The sequence below is a fragment of the Sorghum bicolor genome, chromosome 10 (assembly GCF_000003195.3).
Source record: "Sorghum bicolor cultivar BTx623 chromosome 10, Sorghum_bicolor_NCBIv3, whole genome shotgun sequence".
NCBI classification, from domain to species: Eukaryota; Viridiplantae; Streptophyta; class Magnoliopsida; order Poales; family Poaceae; genus Sorghum; species Sorghum bicolor.
In genome coordinates this window covers 35,253,894-35,267,584 of record NC_012879.2, presented here as the reverse complement: position 1 = coordinate 35,267,584, position 13,691 = coordinate 35,253,894, and the positions used below count along the sequence as shown (strand labels likewise).

Below are 13,691 nucleotides of genomic sequence, written 5' to 3'. Positions count from 1 at the left end.
AATAATTACCACCCGAAATCACCTCTGGAAATGTTCATTTACTACCACATGAGGGTAATAAAGCTCAATGCCTCAAAATCAGTCAGTTTATATTGGACCCTTTTTTTTTGAAAAGTCTACATTGGGCCATTTTGGAAAGCAAAAAAGTCACATGACAACCCAGGTATGACAGTCGCGTACTTGCAATTATATTCATATTTATATTTGTAAAATCATGATATACAAGTATCAATGTATGATGGGCTAGCAGCTAGCTCATGAACGATAATTTTGCCTCAAAATTTGCAGTATCATAAGCTTATATCAGATTTGTTAATTGGACAGAGCTACATTTATTATAATAGTGGCACAATATCCATGAATTCCCTTTTCCAAATCTATATTGAGTTCTACCTGCTAGAAGCTGTTAAATGATAGATGCTTAGGCTGGGTTGGAGTTTCAATACATAAAACAGCGCAGATGTAAACTAACAAACTAGATATAACAAACTATCTTCTTTTTAATGCAATGACACGCAGTTCTCCTACATGTTCAGCAAAAAAAAGTATTGAGTTCTGCCTGCCAATGCATCAAGCCATTTTCCTGTGTCAAAAGTAAACTTGTAACATGAGCTACTAACTTGTGCTAGATACCCTTTCTAGAATCAACTAACTACATCTGGTTCCAAATGTATGTCATTTAGGACAACAATATGGTCTCCAATATGACACTTTGCTTGCAATTTTTATGAAAGTATATGTTTTAGATAGTGAAAATTGTATAGTATGAAAGTATTTTCCAAGAGCAATCTATGTTGTCAACCTATGCTGCTCTTTATAAATTGATGGTCAAAGTAAAGAAGTTTGACCAATTAGAATCCTAAAACGACCTACATTTGGGGCCAGACAAGTAAGTCTATCCCACAACTCATGTAAAAGCATAAGCTGGTCTTTAGAGGCCTCACAAGAAATGCTTGGCATCAATACTAGCAGATTAAATTATCTCAAAATGTGGTAGAAGAAGTTCCAAAACACCCAGGTCTTGAATGTTCCATGTTGATACATACGCCAAAGGTGAACTAAATCCAGTCTACATGTATAAACTCATGACTACATCGCTGAATTCGATATGAGCAACTGAATTTGTAAAGCCCGTCTTACTTCTCAAGTCTCAACAACATTAAAAAAACCAATGTTTTTAGCAAGCAAAGGAGAACAGTGCTTACATGATGTAAAAGTTCATTATAGGTGAGGACAGCAATGATTCAGGCTGGAGACATCTGATGTCATCAGAAGAAATCTCAACAGAACTAAGGTGTTCCCTGTGAATAAGGCAGAAATAAAATGGCGATGAACTGTGTGTCAAAAGAAGATCAAAGATAGTATAGCTTCTCTAGATTAACTGCAAACCTTGAAGGATAGTATAGCTTCTCTGAATCCCTGAAAAAATGGTGTTCCAACATTAGGCAATAACTTAAGATACTATCACAAAACATAAGAAGAGTTCAGATGCGAAGATATGAACCAGCCGTCTAAGTATGCATAGTTAATAGCCTATGAAGTATGATGTATACATTCACACTTAAGATAATTATGACATAAGCAAAATGACTAAGTGTATCTGAACATTTACCAGTTATTATTGGATGTTTCCTGAGCAGATTCTAGATGGGGTGTATCTCCATCCAAAACAACAACCTCTTCCTGAATCACAATACAAAAATGAGAGAACACTTTGTGGGAGTAATCTAATAAATAACAGAGCGAGAAAAGTGTTTATCTAACAGTGCCTGAAAGTTCACATGTGAAGATCTCTACTTCCAGTCACAGATACCATAGGATTCATTTCAATAACACTCCAGCAAAAACAATAAAAGGGTAGAGGACTAGAAGTAAAGCATTTTACCATATAGGATAGCACAGGTTGTAACTTCAAACTAAGGTTGTGTTTGGTTTAGGGACAAAGTGGGGCAATGATCCTATCCCTATTTTTTGTGATGTGATCATCCCAGCTCATGCTTGATTGGAGGAATAAGTCCATTCCAGTTTTTTTTTTTTTTTGGTATGAAGGATTAGGTGGGATGGGATGGATGGAGTTTTAACACCATTAGCTAGTAATCCATGGGTCCCACCTGTCATTCTCTCTAAGTCTACTCTTAGTGTCTTCTTCCTTTTCAAGTGAGCACCGGCCACTGCAATTCTCGTGCAGAGAAGGCACCACTGCCAGAGATGTTCGGCCTGCCCAAGATCATGCACCGAGATCTCACACCGCCGCAAAGAATATAGCACTGCTGTCAGAGATCTCAAGTGGCCGGAGGTCACCGCAGCGGAGATCTTGCGCAGCTGGAGGAGGTCGTTGGGCCTGCTCTGCCATGCGCTGGAGCTTCACGCTGCTCCCTCGCCGTCGATCCTTGAGCTTCTCCCACCCGTTGGCGCTCGCCCAAGTGCTCCGCATCTTCTCCGCCCCTCTCCTCTGCTTGCCTCGAGCTCGGAGCTCGGCCATGCCAGCACCTCACGAGTTGACGATGCTTCCCCCCGCTGTCGCTAGCCATGCCACTTGGCTCTTCCTGGTAGCCGTGCTCGCACTTGGCCACGCAGAGATAGCGCATCACGCCGGCTGTGAGGGATGGCTTCGTCCACCCAATTTGAGAGAACCGAGCTGCCCCGCATCTAGAAAAGGATATACCTTTCCAGGGATGAATCTGTCCCTAGCCCCTCCTAAGTCCTAACCAAACACCGATGAAACGGGGGTTGCCCTGTCCCATCCCAGGACAAACGCAGAACCAAACTGTGCTTAAATTCCATCTTAACCGTGGCAAATATAAGATTCAAGAAAATATTCTCTCTACTGATACTCGTAAGTCCTAAGGATCCTGATAATAACATTCAAAATGTTCAGGTTCCTATGAATCAAAAAATACTAATCACAGATTTCCAGTTCAAAAAGGATGTTTGTGTTTTATTGAGTCTAGTCTAATACATCTTAGACTGCTGATTTATTATCTGGAAAAGAAGTTTCTGCATGGAGCCTGTGCAATCCCATTGAAATGACATTAGCATCCTAAATGGCATCTTTTTTTTCTCGAAGACGCAGGAGAGCTATGTATCATTATATTAAGAAGAAAAAAGGGTCAACTAAACCACAAACAAACATAAACACTAACACCCGCACACACACTACACACCACTCTATTGTTTTGTGTATTGAGTTGTATGCACCAACTAGTTCAACCCAAAAGTTTAAGTTGATGAGGAGAGGTGGGGTAATTCACTTATATTCCAACACTCACCCTCACATGGAGGCTCCCTCAGGCCTCGGACGTGGAATAGGAGCGAGCAACAATTATTTCATTTAATTGCGCTAACCAGGATTCGAACTCGACCTCTAGCTCTGATACCATTTATATTCTCCTTCATTGTGATTACAAGCGCGCCTTTAGGATTGAAACAAGTGACTGACACACCCAGATGCCAACCTACTACTCTTCATGAGCCGGACCAGTCAAAGAAAAGAGGCTTCCTGCGCTTGCTATCTCCCGAAGACACCGTTCATCACTAGTGACACTAAGAGCTCTTTACATGCTAGCAGTCGCTCCATCGAATACACAAGCATTGCGATGTGTCTAAATGGCATCTTTGCCACCTGTACATAGTACATCCAGCAGCTTCAAAGGTTAATATGGGCATTGCAGCAGTGGTACCCAATTCCACCCTTATCCAATTTTGCCCTGTGGCTGGGATGCCTATTTCTTTGAAATCACTGGATAAATGCTCTACACAAGTGCTTAGCTGGCAGCTATGGCGCATTACTTATAAACATTGTTGGAATGATTTCCAAGCTGGTATTTCCATCTCTCATTTTTGTAATACATAGCCCTTTGTTTGGGGAGATAAGTGACTTATAAATCAAGTAGACTGGTGTTTACAATTTTCCACTAGCGGTATCTGGTGCAGATGGCTGCTGGATCTTAATGAAGCTATTTATTTGATGTTCATAGCATTCTTTTTTGTGTTCCTGACATGGGTTCACATTCAAATGTAGCAGATTCCACACTTAAAATATGCAGTGCATCTAATGACAGGGTTAGCCTAGTGTTAGCCTAGTTATCTTTACTTTGCTGTAATTTACTTTGCTGTAATTGTTTTATTTACCTAATAGGTTCCTTGGCAGCCAAGTTGAATATGGTGCCTTGTGAACCAAGTTGCTGGTGGACAGCATCTCTAGTTTGTTAGAGTCTGTCAGGGATATGTTGGGGTGCTGTCTGCCCTCTAGGCTATATATGCAGCAGCCCCCTCACCCTTGTATTGTGTGGTTCTGATTTCGCAATTTCAATACAATCCAAGCGGCCTCTCTTGGCCAAGCTGCCCTCTGGCAGTTCAATCTTGTGTTTGCAATCCAGTTCATGCCAACAATTGGTATCAGAGCGAGGTTTAGAGATCCTAGGGGCCATGTCTACCTCAAGCCAGAGAGCCAGAGTAGCACAAGCTGCAGCCGCCGCCGCCGCGGGCGCCTACCCAGAGGTTGGCGCCGTGGTGAACCCAGGAGGTGATCACGCCAGGCGCTTGGCAGCGGCAGAGGCCGCAGCCGCGCAGGCAGCACAGGTGGCGCGGGAGGCAGCAGCAGCAGCTCAGGAGGCGGCCGCCACGGCCGCGGCTCTCCGCGCGGAGGTGGACCGGGAGCCGCGCGTGTACAGGCGGAGGAGCCCTGATCCGCGCCGCGGGAGCCCGTCGCGGAGCCCTGAGAGGCATCGCCGGGTTCAATCTCCGTCGCCCGCTCGCCGTCGAGGACGCGGAGGCCGTCGCGGATCTCCGGTGGTCCAGACGGTGTACAAGGATGGCGGCGCGGGGACTCCATGGCCGATGCTGACGAAGTCGAACTACCATGAGTGGAGCACGCTCATGCGACTCAAGATGCAGGCCCGCCAGCTCTGGGACGCCGTCGAGTATGGCGATCTCCCGTACCACGACGATCGGCGCGCGCTGGAGGCCATCATCGCGGGAGTTCCGCAGGAGATGCAGGTGTCGCTCGCGGACAAGCTCACCGCCAAGGACGCCTGGGACTCCATCGCCGCAGCGCGCATCGGCGTCGACCGCGTCCGCCGCGCCACGCTACAACGACTACGCAAGGAGTGGGAGAACCTCTCCTTCCACCCAGGGGAGCACATCGAGGACTTCGGCCTCCGCCTCGCCACGCTGAAGCAGCAGATGATCCTCCACGGCGAGAGGAACATGGACAAGGAGCGAGCGGTGGAGAAGCTTCTTCGTGCTACGCCCAGGAAGTACGCGTAGCTCAAGATCGCCATCGAGACCCTGCTCGACTTCCAGGACCTCACCATCGAGGAAGTCATCGGGAGGTTGAAGACGGTGGACGACCTCGACGACGATCCTGCGCACGAGCCCGCGTCCGTCGGCGGCAAGCTTATGCTCACAGAGGAGCAGTGGCTGGTGCGCCAGAAGAAGAAGAAGGACGCGGGTGGCGCGGGCGGCTCTGCTTCCTCCAGCGGCGAAGCACGTCGACGGCCGCGTGGCGGAAGGAAGCAAAAGGGCAAGACCGCCAAGGGAGGAGAACGTGATGGTGGCGGGCAAGGTGCGAAGGCAGGAGGCGCTGGCGGCGACCACAAGGCCAACCGCGACGACCTCTGCCTCAACTGTCGTCGCCCCGGTCACTGGGCAAAGGACTGCCCCGAGCCTCGGCGCGAGCGCCCCGAGCCTCGGCGCGAGCGTGGCGGAGCAGCTCACGTCGCGCAGGCCGATGACGGCGAGGCGGCCCTCTTCCTCGCCCACGGCTTCATCGAGCTGGACGCGGACCGCGGCTTCTGCTCCAAGGCCGACGTCGACATCAGCGAGCCCAGAGCACGCGCGTTCCTCAACAACGGCGGCGAGGATATGCTCAACGGCTGGTACCTTGACAGCGGCGCCACCCACCACATGACCGGATGTCGCGAGCTGTTCTCCGACCTCGACACATCGGTGCGCGGTACGGTGCGGTTCGGCGACGCGTCAAGGGTGGAGATTCAAGGCGTCGGCTCCATCATGTTCCAGGCGAAGAACGGAGAGCATCGCGTGCTGCAGGGCGTCTACTTCATCCCGGCGCTGCGCAACTCCATCATGAGCCTGGACCAGCTTGATGAAGGAGGGTCCAAGGTGGAGATCAACCATGGCATGCTGCGCATCTGGGATCCACGCGGGCGTCTTCTGGTCAAGGTGAACCGCGGACCCAGCCGCCTCTACATCCTCCACCTCGACGCCACGCAGCCGGTCTGCCTCGCCGCAAGGAAGAACGACACCGACTGGCTTTGGCACGAGCGGTTCGGCCACCTCAACTTTGAGGCACTGCACCAGCTCGGCCAGCACTCCATGGCGCGCGGCCTCTCATCAAGCATGCAGAGCAGGTCTGCGATACGTGCCTCGTCACCAAGCAGCGCCGGCGGCCGTTTCCACAGAAGGCCTAGTACCGCACCGAGGACCCGCTAGAGCTCGTCCACGCGGATCTGTGCGGCCCGGTGACGCCAGCAACTCCTGGCGGCCGCCGGTACTTCCTCCTGATGGTTGATGATGCTTCGCGCTTCATGTGGGTCGCCCTCCTCTCCACCAAGGATGCTGCAGCAGATGCTGTGAAGATGATCAAGGCGGAAGCAGAGAAGGAGAGCGAACACGCGCTGAAGGTTCTGCGCACCGACAACGGCGAGGAGTTCACCGTCGCCGAGTTCGCGGACTACTGCGCCGGCGAAGGTGTTCGACGCCACTTCAGTGCACCTCACTTGCCGCAGCAGAACGGAGTGGTAGAGCGCCGCAATCAGACTGTGGTTGCCACCGCCCGTGCGCTGCTGAAGCAGAAGAGGTTGCCGGCCAAGTACTGGGGAGAAGCGGTCGTGACGGCGGTACATCTGCTCAACCGATCGCTGACCAAAAGCTTGCTGGGCAAGACCCAGTACGAGGCCTGGTACGGGCGCACGCCGTCGGTGAGCCATCTCAAGGTCTTCGGCTGCGTCGCCTACGTCAAGGATTTGGGCCTGTTGCGCAAGCTCGACGACCGCGGCAAGCCGGGCGTCTTCATCGGCTACGCGGAAGGGGCAAAGGCTTACCGGATCCTTGATCCGGCCACACAGCGGGTCAAGGTAAGCCGTGACGTGGTTTTTGATGAAGGTCGCGGCTGGGACTGATCCACTCCGGGCGCAGGATGCTCAGCAGCGGCAGGGAGCGAGTTCACCGTCGAGCTCTGGACGCCGGGAGATCAAGGAGGGGCTCCTGAAGATTCCTCGTCGGCAAGTCAAGCTCCGGGGGAGTTCGAGCAGAGAGAGCCAACTCCAATTGGGCCCTCTGCTCGGACACCGTCGCCATCACCAACGGCGCCACCACGCCCTGCTTCCCCTGCGCCACCATCGTCGGGCCTCGACACCAGCGGCGTCATCAGGTCCAGCTGAGGACGGTGGCCGCGTGGAGTTCGCCACTCCGCTTGAAGAAGATGAAGACCGCCTCGACGCCTTCCACGACGATGATGAGCCACTGCGATACCGCACGGTGGGCAACCTCTTGGGCGACGCGCCTACACCAGAGCCTCCCCCGCGCCTCTTCGCCGAGCTCCACCTGACGCACGCCGGAGAACCGGCCAGCTACGCCGAAGCCAAGGAAGACCCTGCCTGGCGAGCGGCAATGGAGCAGGAGCTTGCGTCGGTGGAACAGAACTCCACCTGGGAGCTGGTCAATCTCCCTGCCGGTCATCGCCCCATTTCTTTGAAGTGGGTGTTCAAGCTCAAGAAGAACGAGCTGGGCGCGGTGATCAAGCACAAAGCCAGGCTCGTGGCGCGCGGCTTCGTCCAGCAAGAAGGAATCGACTTCGACGATGCATTTGCTCCAGTGGCACGCATGGAGTCTGTTCGGGTCCTCCTCACGCTGGCGGCTCAAGAAGGGTGGCGTGTTCATCACATGGATGTCAAGTCCGCTTTCCTCAATGGCGACCTCAAGGAGGAGGTGTATGTGCAGCAGCCGCCAGGCTACACCGTCGCCGGAGAAGAAGGGAAGGTTTACAGGCTGCACAAGGCTCTCTACGGCCTACGGCAAGCTCCGCGCGCATGGAACGCAAAGCTGGACGGCACCTTGAAGGCCATGGGCTTCCAGCAGAGCGCCCACGAAGCGGCGATGTACAGGCGGGGCGGTGGGCGCATGTCCTGCTTGTCGGCGTCTACGTCGACGATCTGATCATCACCGGCGCCGAAGAAGGTGAAGTGGAGGCGTTCCACTGCTGCTACTCAAGCACTGTGGCTGTCACGGCTGCTGGCTGAGCTCCTTGGCAGAGGTGTCGAGGTGGTGGAACTGAAGATGGACAGCAAATCAGCACTTGCTCTGGCCAAGAATCCAGTCTTCCATGAGAAGAGCAAGCACATCAGGATCAAGTATCATTTCCTTAGAAGCTGCCTGGAAGATGGAACCTTCAAGGCTGAGCATGTGTCTACTACTGATCAGCTCGCTGACATTCTGACCAAGTCTCTGGGCAAGGCAAAATTCCAGGAGATGAGGGGAAGAATTGGCTTGAGGCGGATCATCCCCAAGGCACACAAGGCTAAGGGGGAGAATTGACAGGGTTAGCCTAGTGTTAGCCTAGTTATCTTTACTTTGCTGTAATTTACTTTGCTGTAATTGTTTTATTTACCTAATAGGTTCCTTGGCAGCCAAGTTGAATATGGTGCCTTGTGAACCAAGTTGCTGGTAGACAACATCTCTAGTTTGTTAGAGTCTGTCAGGGATATGTTGGGGTGTTGTCTGCCCTCTAGGCTATATATGCAGCAGCCCCCTCACCCTTGTATTGTGTGGTTCTGATTTTGCAATTTCAATACAATCCAAGCGGCCTCTCTTAGCCAAGCTGCCCTCTGGCAGTTCAATCTTGTGTTTGCAATCCAGTTCATGCCAACATCTAAAAGGTTCATGAAAAATATGTAATACATGAGTGCAGTACACCATATGCTACATTATAAATTGAAGAGAATAGGCAAAATTTCTGACAACACATGTGTGTGATGCAGTGCGTACAGTACTCATGTTACTATCTTGCAGGATATTAGCGAGGAGACACTGTTATTGCGTATGTCATGAGCCAAAGGGCTACATAGCATATATGCATGATTGTTCGCTCATGGTCACTAGTTGTGTTTAAGGTTCTGTTGACAAGCCCCTTTTTGTAACTTATTTGCCCCTTTAGGGGTTGTAAGAGTCATCTAGACTCCTTTTCTTCTTAATATAATGATGTGCAGTTCTCCTACATATTTGTGTGCAGTTCTCCTACATATTTGAGAAAAAGTACATGCAGTGCACCATATGTATCTGTGGGTAGCTATATGGGAAGTAGCATATTACAAGGAATATTCATGATACAGTCAACTACTTGTCTTTTTTAATTCTTTCAACTAAGGATGAATTCAAGACTTTAGGTATGCGCTTCACAACGACAGGTATTACTATTGGAGAATAGCATACAGGCTTGAATAGATTGATTAGAGTTTTACACAGGGGTTACAATATATAGAGGCCCAAGGGGCCAGTTTACATGAGCCACATAGGATGGTGCAAAGCAGAATTGTTGGGTACCATAAACCGGGATACCCGAACCAAAAGGGAAAAAAGCGGCAAAAAGAACAGGGACAAGCCCCGAGCCATAGCACAATCAACGCCTCGACCGAGCCCCGGGCCTCGAGCGCAATCAACGCCTCGCCCGAGCCCCGGGCCTCGAGCGCAATTAACGCGTCGCCCGAGCCCCGGCCTCGAACGCAATCGACGCCTCGACCGTGCCCCTGGCCTCGAGCGCAATCAACGCCTCGACCGAGCCCCTCGGCCTCGGCGCCAGGCTTCTCACACACGGCGGTCGTACCCCTGACGCGACGTGAGCCATGCTTCCCACGCCACGACAGGGCGCGACGCCCGCTATTTCACCAACTCCCATCACTGTAACGCCTCACCTCTGTCACTGTAAGCGTTGTGTGACAATGGGAGGAATGGGAGGAGTTAACCCGCGCTACTGTAACCATACCCTGGCAGTCACTGTTTTACTGTTGCAGGACGGGGAACATGGTCTCAGATCCGACGGCCACGACCCAAACAGGGCTCGGCGACGCTACCAACGAGGACGACCACGCCACTGCCAGAGAGATCCTAATTGGCGCGCTGCGATGGCAGAGGAGTACAAGGCGCTGATCGACAACGGCACTTGGCGCCTTGTACCTCAGCCACCTGGTGCGAACATCGTCACTGGCAAGTGGCTGTTCAAACAGAAGTTCAACTCCAACGGCTCCCTCGCCCGGCACAAGGCGCGCTGGGTTGTTCGCGGTTTCTCTCAGGAGGCCGGCGTCGACTACAATGAGAAGTTCAGCCCGGTCGTCAAGCCGGCCACGATCCGCACCGTCCTCAGCATTGCTACGTCTCGAGATTGGCCCATACGCCAGCTCGACGTGAAGAATGCCTTCCTCCATGGCAACCTCGAGGAGACAGTCTACTGCGAGCAGCCAAAAGGCTTCATCGACCCCGCTGCACCTAACTCTGTTTGCTTGTTGCAGAAGTCCTTATATGGGCTTAAGCAGGCACCGCGAGCTTGGAACCAGCGCTTTTCCAACTTCATCTGCAGCATCGGCTTCACCGCATCAAAATCGGATGCCTCCCTATTCGTCTACAAGGCTGGCAACGACATGGCCTATCTCCTTCTCTACGTCGATGACATCATCATCATCGCGTCGTCACTAGCTCTTCTCCAACACGTCATCTCCAGCCTCTCCTCGGAGTTCACCATGACGGACCTTGGTGACCTCCACCACTTCCTCAGCATCTCGGTGACACGGGACAACAGTGGATTGTTCCTTTCTCAGTGACAGTACGCCGTTGACCTCCTCCAGCGTGCTAGCATGTCTGAATGCCACCCGACAGCTACTCCGGTGGAAGCCCGGAACAAGCTCTCCGCCTCCGAGGGCGCTCCAGTCGCCAACCCCTCGGAGTACAGGAGCCTCACTGGTGCCCTTCAGTACCTCACCCTGACGAGGCCGGACCTGGCCTTTGTTGTCCAGCAGGTCTGCCTCTTCATGCATGACCCTCGCGAACAGCACCTTGCGCTAATCAAGCGCATCCTGCGCTACGTCAAGGGTTCTCTGTCCGCAGGTCTGCATTTGGGCTCCGGTGCTGTCGATCAGCTCACAGCCTACTCTGACGCCGACTGGGCTGGCTGCCCAGACACGCGCCGCTCCACCTCCGGCTTCTACGTCTACCTCGGCGACAACCTGGTGTCTTGGTCTTCCAAGCGTCAGACGACCGTGTCTCGCTCTAGTGCCGAAGCGGAGTACCGTGCAGTGGCCCATGTTGTTGCTGAGTGCTGCTGGCTTTGTCAGCTACTGCAGGAGCTCCACATCTCCATCCCGCTTGCGACGGTTGTCTACTATGACAATGTGAGCACTGTCTACATGGCTGCCAACCCAGTACACCACCGCCACACGAAGCACATTGAGATTGACATCCACTTCGTCCGCGAGAAGGTAGCTCTAGGACAGTCCCGTGTTCTCCATGTCCCATCTGAGTACCAGTTCGCCGACATCATGACAAAGGGTCTGCCCGTCCAACTCTTCACTGATTTTCGGACCAGTCTATGCGTCCGTGATGCTTCCGCTACGACTGCGGGCGGGTATTAGGATGTGTACATATCAAGATCAATTAGAGATTGATTGGCAATCCCCTAGATAGGCTAGCTGCCATGTATAGCCTAGGATTGTTTCTATTTATAGCCTAGGATTGTTTCCTTGTACAGGGAATACCTTCCCATGTATGTAACTTCCATGCATGCCTATTGGCTATATATATAAAAGGCTCCCCACCCACAATGGGTGTGTGGTGATTCCCTCCATTCTATTCCCTTCTACAGGCATAAGCAATGTCGGGCCTGGTGAATGTCAGGTACTGAAGGGCGCCCACGAGGCTGCGGTAGTCTGTCGGATCAGCCACAGGGGGGCCGGCATTAGCAGAGACTTTGGCACAGGTATCAACAGGGGTGGAGCAGGGTTTGCAGTTGCTCATGCCATGGCGAGCCAGAATATCTAGGGCATACTGACGTTGGGAGAGAGTAAGGAATCACCTTGCCGCTGGACTGCCATGCCGAGAAAGTGGTGAATATGGCCAAGATCCTTCATGGCAAATTCTTTCATCATAGCATCAATAACCCGGCGGAGGAGCTGCTGGGAAGAGGCAGTGAGGACAATGTCGTCCACATAGAGCAGCAGAAAGACAGTCTCTGTACCGCAATGGTAAATAAAAAGAGAAGTGTCTGATCTTGCTTCAGTGAAACCTAGAGAGAGCAGAAATGATGCAAAACGGTTGTACCATATGCGGGGGGCTTGCTTCAAACCATATAGGGATTTGTTGAGCCTGCAAACATGTTGAGGAAGAGCGGAGTTGGCAAATCCCATTGGCTGAGAGCAATACATTGTTTCTGAAAGAGTCCCATGAAGAAATGAATTCTTGACGTCGAGTTGATGAATCAGCCAATCCCGGGAATGGGCTAGAGTGAAGACTGTACGGACAGTGGCACGTTTGACAACAGGACTGAAAGTTTCATAGTAGTCAATGCCAGGTCGTTGAGTGAAGCCGCGAAGGACCCAATGAGCCTTGTATCTGTCCAGAGAGCCATCAGCATGAAATTTATGCTTGAAGATCTTGTCGGTGACTACGATGGCCTTGGCAGGGCGAGGCATAAGATCCCGAGTATGGTTCTCCATGAGAGCGGCATATTCATCTTCCATGGCGCGACGCCAGTGAGGATCAGCAAGGGCATCACGGCAAGACCGGGGAATTGGAGACAGAGCCTCGGCGTGGAGAATGCGCGGTTGTATGTATCCGGACTTCCCACGAGTCATCATGCCATGACTGTTGTCAACCGGTGGAATGGGAACAGCACCAATCGGAGGGGCATCTTTGACAAACCGTGGTGGTGAAGGGATGAGTATCTGGTCTTCCCACGAGTCATCATGACATGACTGTTGTCAACCGGTGGAATGGGAACAGCACCGATCGGAGGGGCATCTTTGACAAACTGTGGTGGTGACGGGATGATGTTGGGGCGGCGAGGAGCAGCAGCAGCTGGTGGCGTGGGAGGGGCGCGCGGCGCGAGGGAAAGAGTGAAAGCAAAGGAGGTCTCAGGATCTGATTAGTCGACTGATACCATATTGGAGAATAGCCTACAGGCTTGAATAGATTGATTAGAGTTTTACACAGGGGTTACAATATATAGAGGCCCAAGGGGGCAGTTTACATGAGCCACATAGGATGGCGCAAAGCAGAGTAATTAGCAGTAAATGACATAGGGATTAAAGGGACACTAGCACAGGATACTAGAATACTCTAACAATTACATTTAACTAAAAGACTTTCATGGCCAAACTAATAGTTGTACACAAACATATGATCATAGAACATATTAACAAGCACAAACAAACTTGAAATTTATTCATACAGAAAGGTGATATCAAATGTACACTTAAAGTACTAAACACCAATGCTGCCTAAGCTCGCAACACAAAATTTGCTCTCACATGTCACCACTATGTTTATTGCTTTGAGTGCAAAGGCATAACAATATTTCTTACTTTCCAGTGGCCATCAAATTAAACAGATCACCACAGAAGAAACATGCATGATGGTTGATGCCTTTGATGATATAGAATGCTCAGTGCTTTAAAGTTGAAGGGTCT

General features: G+C 51.5%; 1 protein-coding gene across 3 annotated transcripts in view; it reads right to left on the bottom strand.

Moving 5' to 3' along the window:
• Positions 1–13,691, bottom strand: part of LOC8072943 (ubiquitin-like-specific protease 1D) — a 51,498-nt gene that overhangs the window by 32,807 nt on the left and 5,000 nt on the right. For all 3 annotated transcript variants that reach the window (XM_021448874.1, XM_021448875.1, XM_002436962.2), the window contains exons 6-8: positions 1,613–1,683; positions 1,390–1,419; positions 1,206–1,301 (exon numbers count right to left, since the gene is read on the bottom strand). In XM_021448874.1, coding sequence (XP_021304549.1) covers positions 1,206–1,301; positions 1,390–1,419; positions 1,613–1,683 — 197 coding nt within the window. The remainder of the gene's footprint in view (positions 1–1,205; positions 1,302–1,389; positions 1,420–1,612; positions 1,684–13,691) is intronic.